Here is a 22963-nt window from a genome sequence, read left to right on the forward strand (position 1 = left end):
GTTCAGAGGGCGGGGACTTTTCGGCACATGTTGGTCATCGAGCAGGGGCATCAGGTCAGCCCTTTCCTTTCATTTTGTCGGAAACAGTGCCTCGTCCTGCGACTCCTTACTGTTGCGGTCTCGCCTTGGCCAATGTCACAGATGTTCCACGATCTGCAGTCAGGCCGCGTGCTCCCACATCCGGTCTCTCTCTCCTTCGACAGTAGTACCCTTAAATGAGTTTGAAAAGACAGTCTTTAGAGAATTGGCAGAGGAAGGTAATCACATAAGTCTATTTCTCTCCCAACCCCAAGCAACTGGGAAACATCCGTTACAGTGGGGTTTACAACCAACATATAAATAATTGATGATGGGTTTGCTGGATTTCCTATAACTTTCCTTCGTAACTATTTCTTTTGTGTTTGTTGGTATTACATTCATTGTCGTGGTACGAGATCTGATACCTATTCATTGCATTTGTTTATTACAGTCACGTCAGTTCTTCTGGCAGAGACCCACTTTCCTAGTACGAGCCTTACGAAGCTATACCGTTCTCCAGGGCTTTGTATTTTACGAAAGAGTGCAACGTGCTATCACCATGGTCTGATAGGCATCTTTCTGAGGAATGAACATAGGCTAAACAATTTTCCATTATATCAATGCATCCTATCTTTCAGCTAAACATTTTACTTTCAACAGGGTTTACTGCAACAATTTCTTCATTTCGGTCTAATCTTAACTTCGCAAACATCATTCTAATTTCTACATAGTCTCTTACAACCTGACTACTTCATTAAAAACCTGGGGCTTGCGATAACTATTCGACTCATCCTTGGGGTGACCGGGGTCTTATGGAAAACAACTAGGAACATAGTAAACTGGGGTGAGGGACTATCGTCTTGCTTTGTGTCATGGGGGCGTTATCTAGCAGGAGGCCACAGTTCAGTTGGTAAGCGTTCAGTGACATTTCTCGAATTCTAAACTCTGTAGCTTGCTCATCAGCAAATCATTTCTAGGAACAACGGCTGGCCTGTGTTAGTTGTAAGTCGACCCATCTCTTATAACTGGGGGTGAGGGACATTTTTTTGTTTTGTTTTTTCAAACTCTCGTCCGGGGCAGCTGATACAAAAACTGGGGGCGTTCTGGGAAGACGGGGATGCTTCGATCACTTTTACTGTTTGGGTATTGAGACAATTCGGGACGAACGTGTTACCTGAGGCATTTTTATCATAGAAGCCACTGACATGTAGTTCCCTTATTACGGGTCAGATTAGGGAACCTCAGTCGTCTTACCTGTCCTTTCCGGCCAATTCTGGGTTTCATCAATATTTTGCAGAAAGGAGAGGTAGTAACATGGCATCAAGGTGATTTTATTTAAGACAAATTTGTGCAAATACTTGCGGTATTTGGAGCCAATTGGGTGGTGCACCAGGGGTGGGGGGGGGTGGGGGGGGGGGGGGGTGGGGGGGTTTAAGAGAGAGAGAGAGAGAGAGAGAGAGAGAGAGAGAGAGAGAGAGAGAGAGAGAGATATATATATATATATATACATACAGATGCAACAATAGGCTAAATAGTACACGTGCGACATGGGGAGTGGCCGTGTATTAAGATAGGCTATTCAGCGCATTACACAACATTGAGACATTATGGGTCTGTGTTAGAATTTCGAAAGCATGCAGTTTGGGACGGACGAGCATTAGGCCGGGTACAAAGGGACATGCATTGAGTAAAAGGCATCATTGTGTCGCACTCTCGGTCCTTTGACTAGTTGAGTCAATGCTTCAGTCGCATAAAAACATTTTCTCATAGTTTCAGACATACGTGACGTGCTCATTCACGCAACACGGATTAGGGGTGATCGTGTTTTATCATATCATACAACTTATTGGCTCTTTCGTTACAAGAGTAGTTTGTGGGTGTCCTTAGGTGCCACCTTGCAGCGTTAGTCCGATTCATGTATCAGACATGGCGAAGTTTCAGATCTTCTCCATACCTCAGTCGTGATTCCATTGTAACCTGCAGAGGGAGGAAAAGAAGGGGAAGGGAGGGGGAACAACATTCGAGCATATCAAACGCACGGGCACGAAAGTCCTTTACTTACCACATACTCGTCTTATCTCCTCGGGATATAATCCCTGGGGTCTTGGTTTCTGAAGTCAGGGGGGGGCGGGCAATGTGGCAAGGATGGCGAGCGATAGGTTGTTCACGAGGGAGACGGTCCGAGTGTGGCATTATAGACCGTGTGTAGGGAAACGTTAAAAATCAGAGGCGCTTAGTGCGAGGTATCTAGTTTGTAGATGTATCTAGCTATCGCGGTCCTTAAATCTTTTCCAACGCTGTGATGTCCTAAGGCATATCAGCTCTTCGGCCAACCCTGTTCCCTAGTACTTTTGAGTACCATACCTTTATAACATTCTATCATTTACACCGCTTCACTTTACCCGTCCTCAGAAGTCGAGGTCCTTCTCCATGCGTTAGTTCCTGAGCCAGTCGCATATTTGGAGGCATCGTGCCTTAGATTCGATCCTCAATCCGGGGCTGAGCAACCATCTTCTAATAACCTTAAAAAGAGAACAAAGCAGACCGCACAGAAAAACTCTCCCGCTGATCCCACATTTTACAAAAGCATGCAATACCTGTTCATAGTTTGGAAAACCTTTATTTGCACAATCGTTCAGCATGTAGATGTGAGAATGCAATCGTATTTGGCCGGACACGGCGATGACTGAAGCGCGTACAGTAGGGGGGGGGGCTATTTTGCAGCATTAAAAAAACATTTTAAAAGGGTTTATTTAGTCATTTGCAAGAAACTAAAAACGTCTATCAATAGTTGAGGGATCAAGGGGCATTCATTTCATAATTGGAAGCACAGTCAGACTAGTTGCAATCAAATTTCCTATATGCATACCGTGGGCGTGTGTCATAAGCGAGGTTATGTATCAGTTACAATAATATCATAATAAATCGTACATTGAAACCAACATTTTAACGGGATCCTTTTACATGTCCGCCAAGTGAACCCTCCCTCTTTTTCGTCAAGTGTACAAAGGATCATATACATATCTCAGAACATCAAGTCTTATTAGCTAAAAACACCACGAGGTGTTCGTAAGTTCCTATTGACACCGGCGCCATTTTGGACGAGGCCGGGTTAGTCCGGAAGTAGCATCAGGGACAGAATGTTTCCCACAACCGGCGGTTGGACCAGAGTTCCTTTCGGCAGTTCAAAAAGACTTGTGCTAACAGAAGGGGTGGCTATGTCGTGCTTATTTCGTTAGCGATCAAGGCAGTTGTTCCTCACCGGAAGCCTGCAGGGGCCGAGGGCTCCGGGGACTTTTGTAGAATCTTCAAGGCTGTGGGGATGCTGTCGGAGGTGGGGGCTCGTGCCCCGGTGGGCAAGCGTCCGAGGTACATTGCTGGTCAAAGTTACTCTAGCGGACTAGACCCGCCTTCCAGGGGGCCCAGACGCCATTTTGAGACCCTGCAGCAGCCGCCCTTCGTCGTGTCTGCAAGAGTGGAAGAGACTTCTTGGGGTGAAAAAATGGAACACCGTGCCGTAGGATCAGGACATCCGGCTCGGGCGCTAGGGTGCAACTGTGGCGCCTCCACCTGGGGAGGCGAGGGAGACTCGTTCGCGCCGCCTCCCTCTCCCAGTGCACCCCACGCCGCCCCTTTTCATGGGTATACATGATGGCCACCCCACATCCCGTGCTCCACAAGTACACTTGAGGGCCATCGTATGTCTTGTGCTGCGCAAGTATGGTTGCTGGCCATTCTATGTCCTGTGCTGCGGAAGTATGGCCGCCGCCATCCTATGTCCTGTGCTGCGGAAGTATGGTCGCCGCCATTCTATGTCCTGTGCTGCGGAAGTATGGTCGCCGCCCGGCTGGAGGATTTCGGCGCCGGGCCGTGGCTGGGAAACCTCCTACCTGGGGAGGTGGGAGAGGCTCGTTCGCGTCGCCTCTCCTTCCCAGCCCACCCTGTACCAATTCTTCAGCGGAGGTATTTGTGATGGCCGGACCAGGAGATACGAGGGAGGGGGTCATCTGCATCCGCCCCCTCCCTACTCGTGGCCCGGGGGACGCCGCCCCAGGAAGAAGAGGATGGGAAGGCCATTACATGCCGGGCCCGTGGTGCCTCCCGGACATCCCACTGGTGATCTTTTCGATCGATGGCTGTCAGTAGGCCCCGCCCCACACGTGCTGTGTGTTTCACCTTCCGGATGGGCGTGACCGGTGACCTGCTGTATTTCGGGAACTTCCGGAGTGGGGGTAGGTATTTTGTTTGGACAGGCATGTCTGGGTAATGGGTTGTCTGTTCATTAATGGAATGTATACTAATCTGTCCGAGACTACTGTGTATTGTTTCTGTATGTTATCCGAAAGGGTGGCTTTTGTGTTCGGGAACAGTAGCGGTAGTACGGGGTTCGTCACCGGGTAACTTAGAGCTAGACTGGGTTTCCCGTCTTAGCGTTGTTCGATCTATGAGGATTCAAACATGTCGCTGAAATCGGTCTGGCGAAATCTGTGCCATCGGGCGTAATCAAACGTGGTGGTTCTATCCGGCCTGTCCGTGTCAGTCTGATTCATCTTTGTCTCACGCCTTTTCCCTTTCTGCCGGCCTGTTATTTCTGTCGGCCCTCTGCTCTTACCCTTGTTCAGTAGAGCCGGGCATTGGGCTTTCCAGTGCCCGGAATATTTACAAAAAGCACATTGGTTTTGCCCTAAGTCTCGTCGTCCTGCGCGTAGTGTCGGGGGATTACTTTCGGGTCGTTGTGTCTTGGGGTTGTCCTGTCGGTATATTCCTTTACACCGTTCCCTTCCTGCGTTTACTCCTTGGAACCGTGTTGCCGCTATCCCTTCCTTTTGCCTACCAGATGCTTGGAAGGTTGTCTGTCGCGTTTCTTTACCTACTCTGACTTCGTCTCTTTTCTTTCGTTGCATTGCTTCTTTGCGCCACATACTGAGACTGTCGAGCATAATAGGTGTTGTCTTACTACTACAAAGGGCTATTTCTAACGTTTCTATTTTATCAAGATCGAAGGATCCTATCAGTGGCCACTGTTTCTCTTGATTTTCTTTGGTATACTTGTGCCACAGCTTACTATAGGCTATGGTAACTAATCCATACTTTGTGAACATGTCTTTATTAGGGGTGCCTTCCAGCGGAGCTAGATGGTCCACCTCTAATAAACGGTCCGGGTTGAACCAATTACCAATCAGCGAGGAGAAGATAGGCATGACGGATCACAATGGGACCAAAAGTCAGCACTACCTACCTTATTACTGCGTGCAAAGACTAGACAGAATATTTCTATTCTACGTTGTTTGCAGGCAGTGAATACCTCATGAACCAATATCGAACAGTCAATGTTCGGTCAATCAAACAATCAGTGGGGAGAATAAGTAGGCCCGCAAAGGTCTGCGTCCTCTACCCTTTCACTATCTGCAAAGAGGAACCTGTTCTTTCCTGTTTGCAGACAGAGAATCTCCAGAAAACAATCTGCGAACAGTAGTTCGGGGTCAAAACAATTAATCAGTGTGGGAGAGGGAAATCTCCCGAGAACAATCCACGAACCGTAGTTCGGGTTCAAACAATCAATCAGTGGGGGAGAAAGATAGGCATGGCGGCTGCGTTACCTATCCTTCACTGTTTGCAAAGGGAGCGAGCCTGTCGTTTCTCCGTTTGCAGACAGCGAATCTCCAAACAAATCAACAAAGAGTAATACTAGTATTTTCCAAACAATCAAACAATCATTTCGCAATTCGTCGTGTTTACACGACCTTACCCGGACCGTATGGACAGTTTCTTGTCTTCCGAATCCAGCGCCCGATCGTCCTCTTTTCCTCGTATTCCTCGCGGCACTCCTGATGGTTCCCAGTCAGGACCGTAGATCACTCGAGAGAGGTCTGTTCGGAACCAGTGAAGTTCGGATGATCGGCTGCCAGACGAGGGTCTATTGGGCAGGAGCTCTCCCGATCGTTGCAGTCGTTCACTCTGTCGTCAGGACCTCTCCCACTGGATCCACGTGTCGCTGATGGGCCCCACGTTTGGGACGCCAATTGTAAAAACGGGGTCTGGGACAACCAATAAACAAAGATCCTTAAGTATTGCCCGGCGGTGTCGCCTCTTTAACCCACAAAATATTAATCAATGAAGAGGCAGGCGCTGGAGACTGGAAGGCAGGAAACAAGGATTTATTTTCTCCGGAGGAGAACACATCAGTTCAGACAGCAAGTATCGTCACGAGGTGCTCTAACCGCATCTCTGAGGCCTGGCCTCTTATACACAGGTTTATGATCTTTATTGCAGGTAACACATTCTTGCAATGCTTTGAAGTATGAAAGGACATCCTCGGAATCTCCCCTTCAGGCCCGTTCCCACACACATTTACAGTTGAAGTCCCCACCCCCGGTCACAGCAGGTGATGATTATCGCGCAGCTGGACATTCCGCCGATTCACGGGATGTGTGGGGTTGATCGGATCTCATAGGGAGGGGCTTTGATCAATTCGAGGGTCCTTTAATGGGGGAAGCTTCCTTCTGTACGGGGGGGGGGGGCAATAAACAGTATCCGCAGGGCCAGGTGGCGGCCTGGGAACGAGGAAGACAAATGGGCACACAGGAAAAAGGGGGGTTTGTATCAAAGGACCTGGGACCATGAAAGGAATGAAGGGAGGTGTCGCGCTGGGAACAGGATGGGATTCCGAGGCAGAGCTGCGCTGAAGAGGGGTTTACGACCCAAGGCATGTGAGAGCGGGGGGGTTGTCAGCGTGCGGGGGGGGATGCCTGTGAGGTTGAGAGTTGTGCTGGGGGGTTAGTGGCGTGCAGAGGATGGTTCTGATCGAGGCACCTAAAATGGCGGGTGCGCACGACAAAAAGTGTGGCATCAGGGGAAAAGGCAAGATGGCGCAGATAATGTTTACCAAACCGTACTAATTTTCCACACCGTGACGCAAATTATACAACTGGCTGAAAGAGCCAAGGAGTCGGGGACCCCGATGTCCACGGAGGTCGTGGCGGGTTGGGCCCAGCGAGCCCTGTGCTTCCTAGGGAACGCGAACTGTGCGTTAGCGGCTGAGCGGAGACGGTCCCTCCTCATCAAAATAGACCCCAAGCTGGGAGATTTGGCTACCTCAGAAGCGGGGATTATTGCACAAGGCAAGCTTTTCGGCGAACCTTTCATTAAGGAACTTAATAAATTCGTCACCACCTTCTCGGCCCTGGACAGGGCTCAGTCGACTGTCAAAAAGATTTTCCCGGGGCGGGTTTTTGCTGGGGCCGGACGAGGACGGGGCCGCTCCTCCGGCCACCAGCCCCAGCAAGGCCCCCATAACAAGACCCAGCGTCGAAACAACGGCTGGAACGACGGCCGCCAGGGAAACTTCTACCCCAGTAGAGGCAAGGGGCGCGGCAGAGGATACCGTGGTGGCGTCAACGCCCCAGGAGGTCCATCCGGTGAGTGTTACCCTTTTTTCCCAACACGCTCTGGGGGGGAGGCTACGGGAACACCTTTGCAGCTGGCGCCAGATTACTTCGGATCCGTGGGTCCTACAGACGGTTCAAGGTTTTCAGATCGAGTTTTACGGCTTCCCCCATCAAAGGGTTCGCCCTCGTCCCCTTGTTTTCTCACAGGCGGAAAGACTTCTGATCACCGAAGAGGTCGCGGACCTCCTCAGGAAAGGGGCGATCTGCAAATCCTTACTCCATCCTGCGGGATTTCTAAGCAATATCTTCCTGGTCCAGAAGAAGGACAAGGGTTTTCGCCCAGTGATAAATTTGAGGGAATTCAACGAGTGGCTGGTCTACCGCCACTTCAAGATGGAGGGGATTCATCTCTTACGGGACATTCTCCTTCAAGGGGATTGGATGGCGCCCCTGGATCTGAAGGAGGCTTATCTCACAGTCCCCATCTTTGCACCGCATCGACGGTTCCTCCAGTTCCTTTGGGACGGGGAGATCTTCGAGTTTCAGGCTCTCCCCTTTGGCCTGTCATCGCCCCCTTGGTGTTTTACGAAACTCCTTCGGCCGGTAGTGGAAACTCTCCGCGAGCGGGGAGTTCGATTGATCATATATCTGGACGATATACTGCTGTTGGACCAATCCCCGACCCGGCTCACGTCCAACTTGAACATGACTATTGCTCTTCTGCAGAACCTGGGGTTTGTGCTGAACTCCCAGAAGTCGGAGTTCCATCCGACCAGACAGATCACGTTTCTGGGCTTCCTGATAGACTCCGAGACGGCATCTCTCAGCCTTCCTCAACAGAAGGTGTCCAAGATCCGCAAGGAACTTTCCCAGGTCCTGAAGAAGGACAGGATATCCCTTTGGCAGTTAGCCCGCATTGTGGGACTTCTCTCCTCATCGATCCAGGCGATCTTTCCGGGTCCCCTACACTACCGGGCCCTCCAGCGGTTGAAGGCGCAGCACCTCAGGAAGGGGCTGACCTACTCCGAGCTCATCTCTCTCACCGACGAGACGAGGACGGAGATTTGGTGGTGGATCGAGCACATGAGTGCGTGGAATGGGAGAGCGATTTTCGGATCCAGCCCGGACCTGATCATCGAGTCGGATGCCAGCAGGTCGGGTTGGGGCGCACGTTGTGGCGATGTTACCATGGGGGGTCGTTGGACAGAGGAGGAGTTGCAACTCCACATCAACTGTTTGGAGCTCCTAGCGGGCTCGTTTGCAGTGCGGTCCCTGACTCAGCATCGAGTTTCGTGTTGTATTCTGCTACGCATGGACAACGTGTCAGCAGTACAGTATATCAATCGCCTGGGCGGCCCTCGGTCACGAGCACTGGCAAATCTGGCGAAAGACTTCTGGCATTACTGCCTGGAGAGACAGATTTCGGTGTCAGCGGAATACCTTCCGGGCACTCAGAATTCGATCGCGGATTGGCACTCCAGGAACTTCCAGGACTTCAGCGACTGGCGACTGGAGCGTTCAACCTTCCAGGCTTTGATGGCCAGATCGGGTCCTTGCTCGATAGACCTGTTCGCATCGCGACTCAATCGACAGCTCCCGAGATTCGTGAGCTGGAGACCGGACCCGGAGGCCTCGGCGGTCGATGCCTTCTTACAGGATTGGACTCGGGAATTGGCGTATGCATTTCCCCCCTTTCTCATGATTCCACGAGTGGCAGCTCAAGTCCGCAGACAACGGGCTTCCATGATCCTGGTGACTCCCTTCTGGCGGGCCCAGGCGTGGTTCCCCTCTCTATTGGAACTGTCATGGGACTGTCCAATTCGACTGCCCTGGTTCCCTTCGTTGCTCTCGGGCCCTCAAGGGGAACCTCACCCCCTGATGATTCGGGAAACCCTGCACCTCATGGCATGGAGGATTTCAGGGGACGTTGGCAGGACGGACGCCTTTCGGCGGACGCCGAGGACCTCATCCTTAGAGCCTGGGCTCCAGGAACTGTCAAGAGGTACCGCTCGGCTTGGCAGCGGTGGCGTCGTTGGTGTCTGGGAAGACACGCCGATCCCGTGGGGGCGGATGTTAGCCACATCCTAAATTTCTTGGCTGATTTGAATCGGTCGGGTATGGCTTACAGGTCTATTAACACTTTCAGATCCGCCATCTCGGCGGGGCATGCCCACATCGATGGGAAATCGGCAGGTGAGCACCCCTGGGTTTGCAAACTGATGAGAGGTGTTAGACTTTCTAAACCCCCGGAACCCAGGTACGACAGTCTCTGGGATGTCAACATTGTTCTGCGTTTCCTCTCCTCCTGGAGAGATAATCAGTATCTTTCTAGGAAGGAACTGTCAGCCAAACTGGCGATCCTTTTGTGTCTGGTTTCGTGCAAGCGCGTTTCGGATGTAAGGGCACTGGACATTTCATCGCGAATGTTTACTCCGGAAGGGGTCACTTTTACGGTGTCTAGAAGGACCAAGACAAGTATCAGATCCGTGTCGTATCCTTTTTTCCCAGACCAGCCCAAGCTCTGCGTGGTACGATGTCTCAAAACATACGAGGACATGACGTTGGAGTATCGCCCTCCTGGAGAGCGCCAACTCCTTATCGCCTTACAGAAACCTTTTAAACCGGTTTCCGCTCCAACCATCGCTAGGTGGGTCCGTTGGATCATGACCGAAGCGGGGGTGGACGTAGCCAGATTTGGAGCCCACTCCACGAGAGGGGCAATGGCTTCTAAGGTGGTGCAGGTGGGCGGTAGGCTGGAGGACATCATGGCAGCAGCGGATTGGTCCTCCGAGTCCACGTTCAAGAAATATTATTTCAAACCCATCTATGGCGCAGCAGATCTAGTGGTGAATATGCTTTAAACATGCATAATCCTCGCCTCCGTCCTGACATAGAATGAAAAATGTCCTAGCTAACGTAACGGAAAGTTTCAATTCTATTAAGGACAAGGAGGCGAGGATTATCCCACCCGAGACTTGCTGGTCTCACCCACCCGTGTCTTCGTACAGTCAGTAAGTAACACCTTATGTCTGTTATGGGGGGGGTTTTCTGCTGCGGTGGGGTATTCATGGTCTGTGAAATTATTGGTACAGTTACACAGTTTTCTCTTGATATTATGTTTCCTCTACACTGCTTATTTTAGGAAATGTCATACACAGCTTTTCCTGATGCTTCCTGGTAAGGAAGAAGAACGGGATAACGGTTTATTTTTGTGTTGCTCTAGGACAAGATCAAAAAGACTAAGGAACGTTCCTGGGTTTTCCTCACAGAGAAGAAGAGGAAGCGGAAGGGACGTCAGCACTGGTTATACAGCGGACACCATCTCCATTGGCTGGCTGTTGTTATGGACACTATGCCCCATGTGCTCATGGGAGCTGTAGTCTAAAGTTTTTTGTTTGGTTACTTTGAATGTGCTGTTTAATAAAAAGAGAAGAAAGGACTGCATAATCCTCGCCTCCTTGTCCTTAATAGAATTGAAACTTTCCGTTACGTTAGCTAGGAAATTTTTCATTAATGTACAAAACACAGTCAAAGATGGCAGCCATTAACGAAAATGCACAGTCCTCTTTCTATGCAAATTACAAGGCGTCTATGTAATGCACAAAGTCAATCACGCCCAGTGTGTGAACAAGGGAGCCCGGTCTCTCGAAACTCGTTACGACGTTGAAATAAAGACCTGCTGATCACAAATTCTTCTACAGAGAGTGCGCCATTATTTGTAACTGTTCCGAAATATTTATATATATATGTATACTGACAATTTCTTGTCAACACACAGACCGCAACTGAACACCCGCCTACTAACTACCTGGGTAGCAAAACTAATACCAGCTATTCTTTATCAAACTTTACAGTAGAGGCCCTGGATGATTCACTGCCCACTTGGGCTCCACGTGCAAACATGAGCGCCACCCCACACTCGCCCGAATGCCAGTGCATTATGTCACGCACTAGCAACTCTACATTGGCAGTTCGTATAGGTACTCTACAGTACATATATTGGTCAGACCGTGAAGTTAAACAGACACAATCTTCCACTGGCATACATGATTGTAAGAAGCAAAACACTGGTTTCACTCTAGGGGCTCATTTTCATGCTGCAAGCACCCTAAACTTGCTTACTGTATACACCACAATGATTATTATATTTTCTCTCGTTTATTTTAACATTTGTGCAATTGTAACAAATAATTTGCTATATATGTTATTTGGTAAGAGGGGGTCAGATACGTTTTATTAACACACAATGTTTTACCATGACATGCATTTTTTTACTTCTTTCTAACTCTTCTATGTCCTTTGCCACCGGTTGGTTGCTGTGACAACCATTCTCGTTTGTGCCACGAGTGTAAAATTATAAAAAAGAAGATTGGTTTGAGTGCCTCTCACTGTGAAGGTCAAGCAGGAGCATGGATATTATTGTGGCTGCCTTGCCGCAGAGGGAGCACCAACCCTTATTACAGGGGGCCACTGTGGTTGGATCAACCGGCCACTGTTTGTGGAACCAATGCACAGGATGAGGACTCCACATGCTGAGGCCCATCCGCCGGTCTTTAATAAACATTCAGCATTTTGCCACGGGACTGCAACTTCCATAATACAATGTGTAGCTTTCATTCAGAACTGCTCATAGAGGACGCGTTATCGAGTATTTAAAGAAGCAGGGATCAGACTGTGCACTTTCCCTTTCACTGTGAAAGCCTTTGTGTACCGATGAGGAATGCCACAAGCCGGATTTCATAAGTAAGTTGGACTTTATTTAAAGTCTTAAAAAATCAAATGTAAACGGACCCACAGCAGAGCAGGCTAGCGCAGAGAGGGATAGTAGAAGAGCATGAATCATAAGGGCATTCTAGAATGGAAGGGACAGATAGAACAGGGATAGAAATAAAAGAAATAGCAAAGGAGAAAAGAACAGGAGAAGAGAACCGAACGTTACACATCTTCCCCTTTGTGGAGAAACTTGAAATGAAATTTTTTTTATTTTTTTACAACAAATCACATTACAAAACATAATAAAATACAATCCTAAAGGAGGTAGAAGAATTAAGATAAAACAAAATCCTTAAAGCGAATAGGTAACTTACAAATTCTTTTTGAAGGTAACATGGGAGGTAAAACAGAAACCGAAACAGGAGCATCAACAACATTTTCAGAAGATGAAAGGGAGACCACATTTCCATGTGAGATAGGAGAAGTGGATGTGACAACATTTTTATGCAAATTAGATGATACAACATTTGAAGAACCAGAACCTTCGAACAAAATATAATCATCCAAATTATGAGTAACAGCAGTTTTGTTAAAAATTGCAGCTTGCTCATCAGAAATAGGAACAAGTCTGTTCTTGTTCCACCACTTCCCATCGTGAAGTAAACAAGTCCAACCTTAGATATTTTGTAAGGAGAAGAGAAAGAAGATTCTCCTTTCCTGACAAGAAAACGTTTCTTGATAAGAACATACGAACCAGAATTAAATTCTGTTGATTTAACATGTTTACGAATATCAAAATGATATTTCTGTTAGCTTTGTGCTAGAGCAACATATTTGAGTAAAAGAGCATTTTTGTCAAAATTGGTGGCATGTCTTGAAGAGGAATCGGAAGAATGTCGCTCTAACCAAGAAGGAAGAAGTAAAGAGCGACATTTTCTACCTCTTAACAACTCAAACGGAGTGAAGTTAGTTGTTGAATGAGGTGAATTGTGATATGCATTGACCTTGTTTTTAAGAAAAAGATTCACATCTAACCCAGAGGATAGGGCAGTCTGAACCCCTTCTTTAAGAAAACGGTTCACTCTCTCAACAAGTCCATTAGCAGCAGGACTGTACAAAGCTACATGAACATGTTTAATATCCATGGATTTTAAGTAATTTTGCATGGCATTCGATACAAAATGAGTACCATTGTCTGTAACAAGCTCTCTTGGAGGACCTTCAGCGGAAAAAACATTTTTGAGAAATTGCAAAACAGAATTGGTCGAGGCTGATTCAACAAAAGAAAAATAAATCCATTTGGAGAAATAATCAATCAGGACCAATAGAAATCTTGACGAGGTAGGTAACAGATTAAAAGGTCCAGCAAAATCCAAGGCAACTTTCATCCAAGGACCTTCAGGCAAAGAAACAGGACGTAGAGGATATCTGAAAGAGACACGTTAGTGATAGATTCCTTACCTTAGAATATCCCCAGGCGTCAGACTGGATCCGGAAAATTTTGCGTAGCAATACCCCTGCGCGCCGGCAGGCGTCATCTGCGGCTCCGGGTCCGTCGTCGGCGTCGTTAGCGCCGGAATGACGACGTCGGAGTACTTGGACGCCGCCCTCGCACACTGATTCCAGTTCCTCTTTTTTCCGTGCCAGCTAGCGCAGATCCGGAGAAGCTCTACCCCTTAGTCATTTTTTGAGTAAACTTTTTTGATCTTTTGATCATTTCTCTACTCGAGTCTTCGACTCCTACGGTGCCGGTAGGCGACCGCACCTGCTCCGACTGCCGGGCCCTGACGTCCAAGGCTAGGCGGGAGCGATCCCGCAAGCGACTGGAGCTTCGGCAGTCTGCCCTGCGCCACTCCAGGTCCCGGTCCCACAGGAGGTCGAGGGACAGGTCGCGGGGTCGGAGCCTTCGTAGCTCTGGGAGTCGGCATCGGTCTTCAGGATCCTCCTCAGGTAAGCGGCATGAGAGGTCGGAGAGACGTCATCGATCTCCCGACCCACCCCGATGCTCGCACGACGCGGCCGGGGATTCGGGTGACACCACCCATGCGGCTCCGACGGAGTCGCGGACGTCGCCACCTGCCCCACACCTTCCGGTCCCTGGGCACGGTGCGACGCCAGAGGCGGTCGAGCGGTTCCTCATGGCCATGAGGTCCCTCCCTCCGGCGGGTTCCGTGGTGCCTCCGGGCTCAACGGTCCCGGCTGGAGGGCCCAGCGGGTCGGGTGCTTCGGCTCCAACGCCGTCGGGTGCTCCGGCCCCGCCGGCGACTTCGGTCCTGGCGCCGCAGGCCCCCCCTGGATCCGGGTCGTCGCCCGTCGACCTCACGACCTTGCCGGCCCTGCGGGTGTCGCCCCCGGCGACGCCGTCCCCACTCCTACCCTCGATTCGGTTCCGGTGCCAGAGAGCACCGGAACCGAATCGGGACCGAAACAGAGCTGGGCGCCGCTCTTGACGTCGTTTGGAGATTTCTATTTCCACAAACCGGCCCCATCTGTTGACCCTGAAATACAGGAGATGGGTGACGAGGGTGATTGGGAAGGGTCTATGGACCCTCTGGCACAGGAGTGCCAGTCTCAACAGGACTGGACATATGAGCTTGGGGAGGCCAGTGGAATTGACACTTCGCCAGACACTGGATTTGTCTCCCCTCCCACCATGGCTACGGAGGAGGGGGCTGCCTACAGTGTAGTGTTGACGCGGGCAGCCAAGGCCTTGGGCCTGACGCTCCCCGTCGCAGCCGTGAGGACAAACCGCCTCACTGAGGTCCTTAAACCGCAGGCATGCTCCACTGAGCCTCTGCTGCCGTTTAATGAGGCCTTGTGTGACGTTCTTGTGGGCACTTGGTCCAATCCCGCTACAGGTGGATAGGAACGTGGCCAGACGCTACCGCCCAGGCCCGGGCGACCCTTGCTTTTTGTCCACCCATCCCACCCCCGAGAGCCTGGTCATCCTGGCCTCCACCTCCCAGACCGCATTACCGACGGCTCCGCCCGATCGGGAATCCAAGCGGTACGAACAATTCGGAAAGAAAGTGTTCTCGTCCCTGAGCTTGGGACTGCGGTCAGTCAATACCGCATGCCTCTTGGGCCGCTACACCCACACCCTGTCGGACACTGTCACGGACATGCTGCCACAATGTCCGGAGGAGGCCTGGGCTAAACTCGCCTAAGCCCTTGCGGAGGGTCGAGATGCAGCGCGCTATTCCATCCGGTGTGGGCTGGATACCACGGACTCACTAGGCAGAGCGATGGCAACGACGGTGACGGTTCGATGCCACGCCTGGTTGAGGTCCGCCAACTTTTCGTCCGATGTCCAGGCCACACTCCTGGACATGGCGTTTGATGGCCGTCGCCTATTTGGCGACAAGGCAGACCATGCGCTTGAACGTTTTAAGGACTCCAGGGCTACGGCCAAGTCCTTGGGCCTCTCTGCCCCACGCGAGCACATGGGTGCCTTTCGCTCCTTTCGTGGCCAAGGAAGGGGGGCTCCCACATGTGCTGCCAGCCACGCACCGCAGACTGCTACACAGCGCGGTGGCGGCCGTGGAAACTGCTGTGGCGGCGGTCGGGGACAAAGGCGAGGCCAGTCCACACCTTCCCCTGCAGCACCTGCCTTAAAACCCTCATAGTCCGTGCTTTCAGGCCCATGTGACGCCAGTGGGGGGCAGGGTTCTCCATCACCTCTTCCACTGGCGCACTGTCACATCGGGCAGGTGGGTGCTGCAAATCGTCCGAAGGGGCTACTCCCTCCGCTTCGAGACGACCCCTCCAGCCATGCCACCGCAATTCCACTGCATGTCGGGGGATCACTTGTAACTTCTGCAAGAGGAAGTTGTGGCCCTCTTGGCCAAGGGGGCCATCGAGCGCGTTCCTGGGCCAGAAGTAGGGTGTGGTTGTTACTCCCACTACTTTCTGGTACCCAAGAAGGGCAAAGGGGGCCTACGCCCTATCTTAGACCTACGGAACGTCAACGGCTTCCTCTGGACGGACAAGTTCAAAATGCTGACTTTGGCTCAGGTCTTAGCTGCCCTGGACCCCGGAGACTGGATGGTAGCGTTGGACTTGCAGGACGCTTATTTTCACATCCCCGTCCTGCCGGCCCACCGGCGTTACCTGCGGTTCACGGTAGGCCACGAGCACTTTCAGTTTACCGTGCTCCCTTTCGGCCATACCAGCGCCCCACGGGTGTTCACGAAAGTGATGGCGGTGGTCGCAGCTCATCTGCGCAGGTTAGGGGTGTCAGTCTTCCCCTACCTTGACGACTGGTTGTTGAAGGCGGGCTCGCCCCAAACAGTCGTCAGCCACCTCCAGACCGGCCGATCTCCTGCACCTGCTGGGGTTCTCCATCAATGTGCCGAAGTCACACCTGTGTCCCTCTCAGAAGCACCTCTTCATTGGAGCGGTTCTAGACTCGGCGCAGTTTCAGGGTTAATCCTCCCGAACAGCGGGTTCGGGATATTCAGGCTCTGGTTCCGATCTTTCAGCCTTTATCCCGAGTCTAGGTCAGGTTGACGCTGCGGCTTCTGGAGCTAATGGCCTCCTGCATCCTCCTGGTGCATCACGCCCGGTGGCGGATGCGGGCTCTGCAGTGGGACCTGAAGTTTCAGTGGGCCCAGCATCAGGGCAATATGTCCGACCATGTCTTGATCTCGGAGGGCACTGCAAGACAGTTGCAGTGGTGGCTCACGGACCGCGATTGGGTCAGCGGCAGATCCCTCTCCTTACCCCACCCGGAGCACGTAGTTGTGACGGATGCGTCCCTCCAGGGCTGGGGGGGCCACATGGGAGAGGCAGAGATCAGAGGCCTCTGGTCTCCGGCGGAGTCCCAGCTCCACATCAACCTTCTGGAGCTGCGGGCGATCCGACTTGCACTGAAGGCATTCCTCCCCTCTGTCCGGGGGAGTGTAGTGCAGGTGTTCACGGACAACACCACCACCATGTGGTACTGCAAAAAACAGGGTGGGGTGGGGTCGTGGACCCTGTGCCAGGTGGCTCTGCCCCTCTGGCAGTGGCTGGAACATCAGGGCGTGACCCTGGTGGTTCAACACCTGGCAGGTTCTCTGAATGCCAGGGCGGACATACTCAGCCGTCGGTGCATGATGGATCACGAATGGCGTCTGAACTCGGAAGTGGCGCAAGGTCTCTTTCAGCAGTGGGGAGAGACTTGGTTAGATCTATTCGCCACAGAAGAGAACGCGCAATGTCATCAGTTTTGCGCGTTGGAATTTCCAAGGCGGCACTCGCTCGGAGACGCTTTTCGTCGCAAGTGGAGTTGCGGTCTATTGTACGCCTTTCCGCCTATACCACTTCTGCCCAGAGGGCTGAAGAAGATCAGGCGTGACTGGGCCCAGGTTGTCCTTGTGGCTCCAGACTGGGCACGAAGATATTGGTATCCAGAGCTACTCAGCATGTCTGTTGATCCCCCGATTCGTCTGCATCTTCAGGAGGACCTTCTGTCGCAGCAGCAGGGGATGGTCCTCCACCCGAACCTGTCCAGTCTCCATCTACAAGCTTGGAGATTGAGCGGCGACAGTTGAGGCCATTTGACTTGCCTCCTGAAGTCTGTAATGTCATTCTGGCAGCCAGGCGTCCCTCCACAAAGTCGGTATACGCCTGCAGGTGGAACAGATTTGTGGCATGGTGCACAGCAAAGGCTGTGGATCCTCTCTCTGCCCCCCTTTCTGAGGTTCTCCTCTTCCTTCTTTCTCTTGCCCAGCAGGGCTCTGCTCTGGGCACTATCAAGGGCTACCTTTCTGCCCTTTCCGCCTTCTTAAGGCTACCTGATCAGCCATCTTTGTTCAAGTCGCCAATTGTAAATAGGTTTTTGAAGGGCATCACACACATGTTTCCTCCTGTTCCTTTCATGATGCCCCAGTGGGACTTGAACCTTGTACTTACTTACCTAATGTGTGCTGCCTTTGAGCCGCTCCATAACTGTCCTCTCCGTCTTCTTACTTTGAAAACTGCTTTCCTGGTTGCCATCACCTCTGCCAGGAGAGTGAGTGAGCTCCTGGCTCTTTCTTCCACATCTCCTTTCCTCTCTGTCCATCCGGACAAGGTTGTGTTGCGGACGAGACCCTCTTTCCTGCCCAAGGTTGTCACGGCCTTCCACTTCCGGCAGTTCATCACCTTGCCCACCTTCTTTCCGCATCCCTCGAAAGAGGAAGAGAGGCTCCACCGTCTGGACCCAAAACGTGCGCTCTCTTACTATCTGGATCGCACACGCCAGTTCCGGGTGGATGACCAACTCTTTGTTGGTTACGTGGGTGCTAAGAAGGGACGGGCGGTGCACAAGTGGACCATCTCTCGGTGGATCATCTTGTGCATCCAGGCGTGTTACTCCTAGGCTAAGAAGGAACCCCCTGCTGGGCTGAGGGCTTATTTCACTCGGGCCACGGTGACTACGACTGCCCTGGGCCGAGGTGTGCCCTTGCAGGACATTTGTCAGGCAGCTACGTGGGCCTCGCTGCACACGTTTGCGAGACACTACTGCCTGGGCAGCCAAGTCCGGAGGGGATGGCTTCTTTGACCATTCCGTCCTCCAGGACTTTCTGGTGTGATTATTGGTTCGCAGACACACCACCGGGGTTGGTATTGCTGGGGTATCTTTTCTAAGGTAAGGAATCTATCACTACCGTGTCTGTTTCAGATGCACAAGTTACTACTTGTGTAACGATATATCTGTAAGAGACATTAGTTAGTGATAGATTCCTTACCAACCCACCCACCCTCCCCGTTCTGCAAACCGATATCTAGGGTTAAGGTCATCCCCTTTCAGGGCCCTAGTTTCATGGCACCAGTGTTGGTTCTATCATGGCTCTGCGTATCTGGCGCGGAAAAGCTGTGTATCAGAACTGACGTCAGCGCGCGAGGGCGGCGTCTAAGTACTCCGACGACGTCATTCCGGCGCTGCCGACGACGGACGCGGAGACGTGGACGACGCCTGCCGGCGTGCAGGGGTATTGCTACGCAAAATTTTCCGAATCCAGTCTGACGCCTGGGGATATTCTAAGGTAAGGAATCTATCACTAACTAATGTCTCTTACAGATATATCGTTACACAAGTAGTAACTTGTGCTTTGTGTCGTCTTCCAATGTTTGTCAGAGACAACACATTGAGGACCCAAATCAACAAAAGAATAAACTTGAGCGTTTAGAGAAGGCCACCAGTAATTTTCCCTGAGTTTATTACAAGTAGCAGTGACTCCTAAATGTCCTGTGTGTGCAATCAAAATGAGTTTACTCCTAAGAGAAATTGGAGGAATAATATAGCCATTCCTAGTGCAAATGCCATTTTCTAGTGATAATTCCGAAGAAATTTGTGCAAAAGATCTTAAATTATGAGGAACATTTCGAATTGGAGGCCATCCCTTGACAATAAAATCAGAAACTTTCATTAAATCATGATCTCCAGAAGTAGCTTCAAGCCAATCTTTTTCAGATATGACACCATTGGATGAAGAAGAAGCATCCATGGAAGTTGCAACACAGTCAAATTCATCAATAACATCATCAGTTGAAGGCAATGGAAGTCGAGAGAGACAATCAGCCCTGAAATTCTTACCACCTTGGATATACTTAATGGTAAAATTGTATTCCTGTAGTTCAGATAAAATGCGTACAAGCCGAGCAAAAGCTTTGCCCAAACCATCTCCTTGTAAGAGATAAACAAAAGGTTTATGATCTGTGTACAATGTAAAGGAATTACCCCAAAGATACGTTTTGAATTTGGACACAGCCGAGACACAGGCCAAAGCCTCTATTTCAATCGTCGAATATTTGGACTCCGCACTGGATAAAGATCTTGAAGCAAAAGAAATTGTGTGATCCTTACCTAAATTTTGTTGTCCAAAAATTGCACCAAGACCATTCAGACTGGCATTAACAGTAACTGTGCAATGATGCCCATGAATGAATGGACTAAGCGCGGGAGCATTGACCACCAATTTCTTAATATCTTGAAAAGCAGTATTAACATCATTTGACCAAACAAAACTAGTACCTTTCTTGAGCAGAGTTCTCAAAGGCTGGAAACAAGTAGAATATTCAGGAACAAAACGAGCATAGTACTCGCAAAGACCTAAGAAAGATCTAAGGGTATCTTTATCAGAAGGAGGCGAAGCTTTAACAATAGCCTCAACATTGCAGAATTTAGGTTTAATACCTGCTGGAGTGATGGTTTGGCCTAGATAATCAATTTGCTCAACCAGAAATTTACATTTCTCAGGTTGAACCGTGACCCCTCTTTAGTTTAAAATAAAAAAAACTTTATGTAAAATTTGTAAATGTTCTTCCTTCGTTTCTGTGAAAACAAGAATGTCATCTTGATATGCTTGAACGTTTTTAATATCTGCAAAAAGAACATCCATGACTTTTTGAAAAACTGAGGCTGCCGAAGCTAAGCCAAACGGCAGCCTCAAAAATTTGTAAGCTCCAAAAGGAGTAACAAATGTGGTGAGATCTTGAGAATCATTGCAAAGAGATATCTGGTGGTATGCAGACGAAGATCAATGGTAAAAAAATATTTAGCATGACCAATATTGTCAAGCATTTGCTGGATATTTGGAAGAGGATGACAGTCGACGATAATATTGCGATTAAGAGAGCGGAGGTCCACACAAAGATGAAGATCCCCATTTTTCTTTTTTCGCAAGAACAATGGGAGATACCCACTGAGAGGAGTCAGTTGAATTGATGACACCATCGGCAACAAGTCTCTCCGATTGTTTTTTTAGATCGTCCATGACACTAATAGGGACGGCTCTGACCTTGTGAGTGACTGGTGTAGCATTCGTTTTGAGTTTGATAACATGTTCAAAACCTTTATTAGTACCAATCCTATCACTAAAGACAGAAGAATTTTTTTTAAGTAAATCAATAAGAGAAGAATCACTATCAATAGATAGAATAGTAAGGTCTCCTAAAACAATTGGATTTTTGTGACCAGGTTTCAAATGAATACCTAATTTGCCTAAGTCTCTCCAACCAACCAAGTCTCTGACTTTGAGTGCAACGTAAATCTTGGTTTCAGTATATCTACCAAGAATGTTAAGGGAGCCAATGAAGAAACCAAGACGATCAATATCTTTGTCACCAAAAGCTTTTGGACAAATATCAGGAGCTTGTAATGATATGGAGTGACCCCAAACATTGAAAAAGGTAGTGTCATCGAATACAGTAATAGGGGCACCCGAATCAGCCATAACTTGTAAAGTTTTATTATTGATAAGGGCTTGACACAATGGTTTTTCGTAATCAGATGGTTCATCAATAGACAAAAGCATGTTGGAAAAGGTATTAGTGCACTCAGGAACAGAATGATCAGAGACTGGGTTGAGAGAAGACTGTACAGGAGACTCTAATTCAACACTTTGTATTCTGACATTTTGATTTGAATTTTTATAGAAGCAACGAGATTTACAAAATTCCTGGAAATGACCTGACCTTTTACACTTACCACATTTTTTACCTAAAGCAGGACATGAAGGAAAATTAGCAATGTGGTTTTTAGAACCACACCTAAAGCAAAAACTACTTTTGAAATCTTTATTAACTTTGATAGCTGCAATGGAAAACTCAGCATTCTCAGAAATATATGAAATCGGTGAATGACCTTCATTTCCAGCTAAAGCTTGGGATGAAACTATGGAACGCTCAATGCTTTTTCCAATATCAATTACTTCTGAAAGAGATGGATTGCGACAAGTCAACAATCGTTCTTGCATTTTTTTTTTAAAACAATTAAAAACAAACTGACTTCTTATAGCAGTGTCAGTGTAGCTCTCAAATTCACAGGTTGAAGCAAGAACTCTGAGTGCGCCAGAATACTCTTCAACGTTTTCATCACTTGCTTGTTTTCTCTTGAAGAAGCCATGTCTTTCCAGCATAACATTTGGTTCATCAGAGAATTGGTTTTTTAAATTTTGTTTTAGATTCAATGTATAAATTCCATGTGCCATCACCAGGAGGTCTAGGACAGGGTGGTACATTATTGAAGATTTTCTGCGCTGCAACACCCAAATGATTGTACAGTAAAGCATTTTTCCTTTCTGGTGAATAATCTACTCCATCTATAGCAACAAGGTAGTTCTCGAAAATGTTTACCCATTGTTTCCAAACTATCTCAGGTTTACCTGGTTTCTGTAAAAATGGTGGAGGATGTAAAGCACTTTCTGAAGAAATTGCAAAATCTTGTAATACTAAAGTCAAATTGTGACGTCACAAAATAAACCTAAAGTTCCAGAATCAAGGAAATAATAAAAAGAATGTTAATAGTTTAATTTAGAAGAAAATAGATCCTTTGAATCAGATTTGTGATGTCATAAGGCGCATCCTTGAAGGTCCAGATGATGAAAAACACTCTTTGTTTGGAGAAAGAATTAGCATTCCATTCAAAAGTTCCTTTATAAAATTCTAAAATGAACCTGCAAAGTACCAAAGTTCCAAGCTCCAAAGAATCAGAGTTGCAAAGTTCCAAGTTCTCAAGAAGGTACTAACTTTGGTATAAACACTCTCGAATTTTCATGAGAGAAAAGGATTCCAAAAATGATGCACAGTGTCAATCAATTAGAACTTGTAAACACACTGCAGTTGCTGGGAAACAAGGGTGACAAAGAGATAATTCCATGCGCTGAAAAAAAATAATTTTCAGAATGCAGGTTTAAAAGATGCCTGACATTAGAAGTTTGCTCGCGCTGACAGAACCGCCTCAGGAATGTTGCTCGCGCTGATAGGCTGGTTTAAATATAATTAGGTTGTCTACACATTCTTCTTTTATCTTTAAAACGAATTGTAGAAAGAATGTCCTCTTAAGTATGTAGCACGAAAACAACAGGCGCTGCAGACAC

At 49.0% G+C, this 22963-nt stretch overlaps 1 protein-coding gene across 6 annotated transcripts in view; it reads left to right on the plus strand.

Annotated features, from left to right (window-relative positions):
• The window catches only part of PDE10A (phosphodiesterase 10A), a 1305213-nt gene extending 1294373 nt beyond the window's left edge, over window positions 1–10840 (plus strand). For all 6 annotated transcript variants that reach the window (XM_078648625.1, XM_078648630.1, XM_078648631.1 and 3 more), the window contains one exon: window positions 10630–10840. In XM_078648625.1, the coding sequence (XP_078504751.1) occupies window positions 10630–10786 (157 nt within the window). In that variant the 3' untranslated portion in view covers window positions 10787–10840. The remainder of the gene's footprint in view (window positions 1–10629) is intronic.
• Window positions 10841–22963: the final 12123 nt, after the last annotated feature.

The sequence above is a fragment of the Lissotriton helveticus genome, chromosome 6, assembly GCF_964261635.1.
Source record: "Lissotriton helveticus chromosome 6, aLisHel1.1, whole genome shotgun sequence".
NCBI lineage: Eukaryota > Metazoa > Chordata > Amphibia > Caudata > Salamandridae > Lissotriton > Lissotriton helveticus.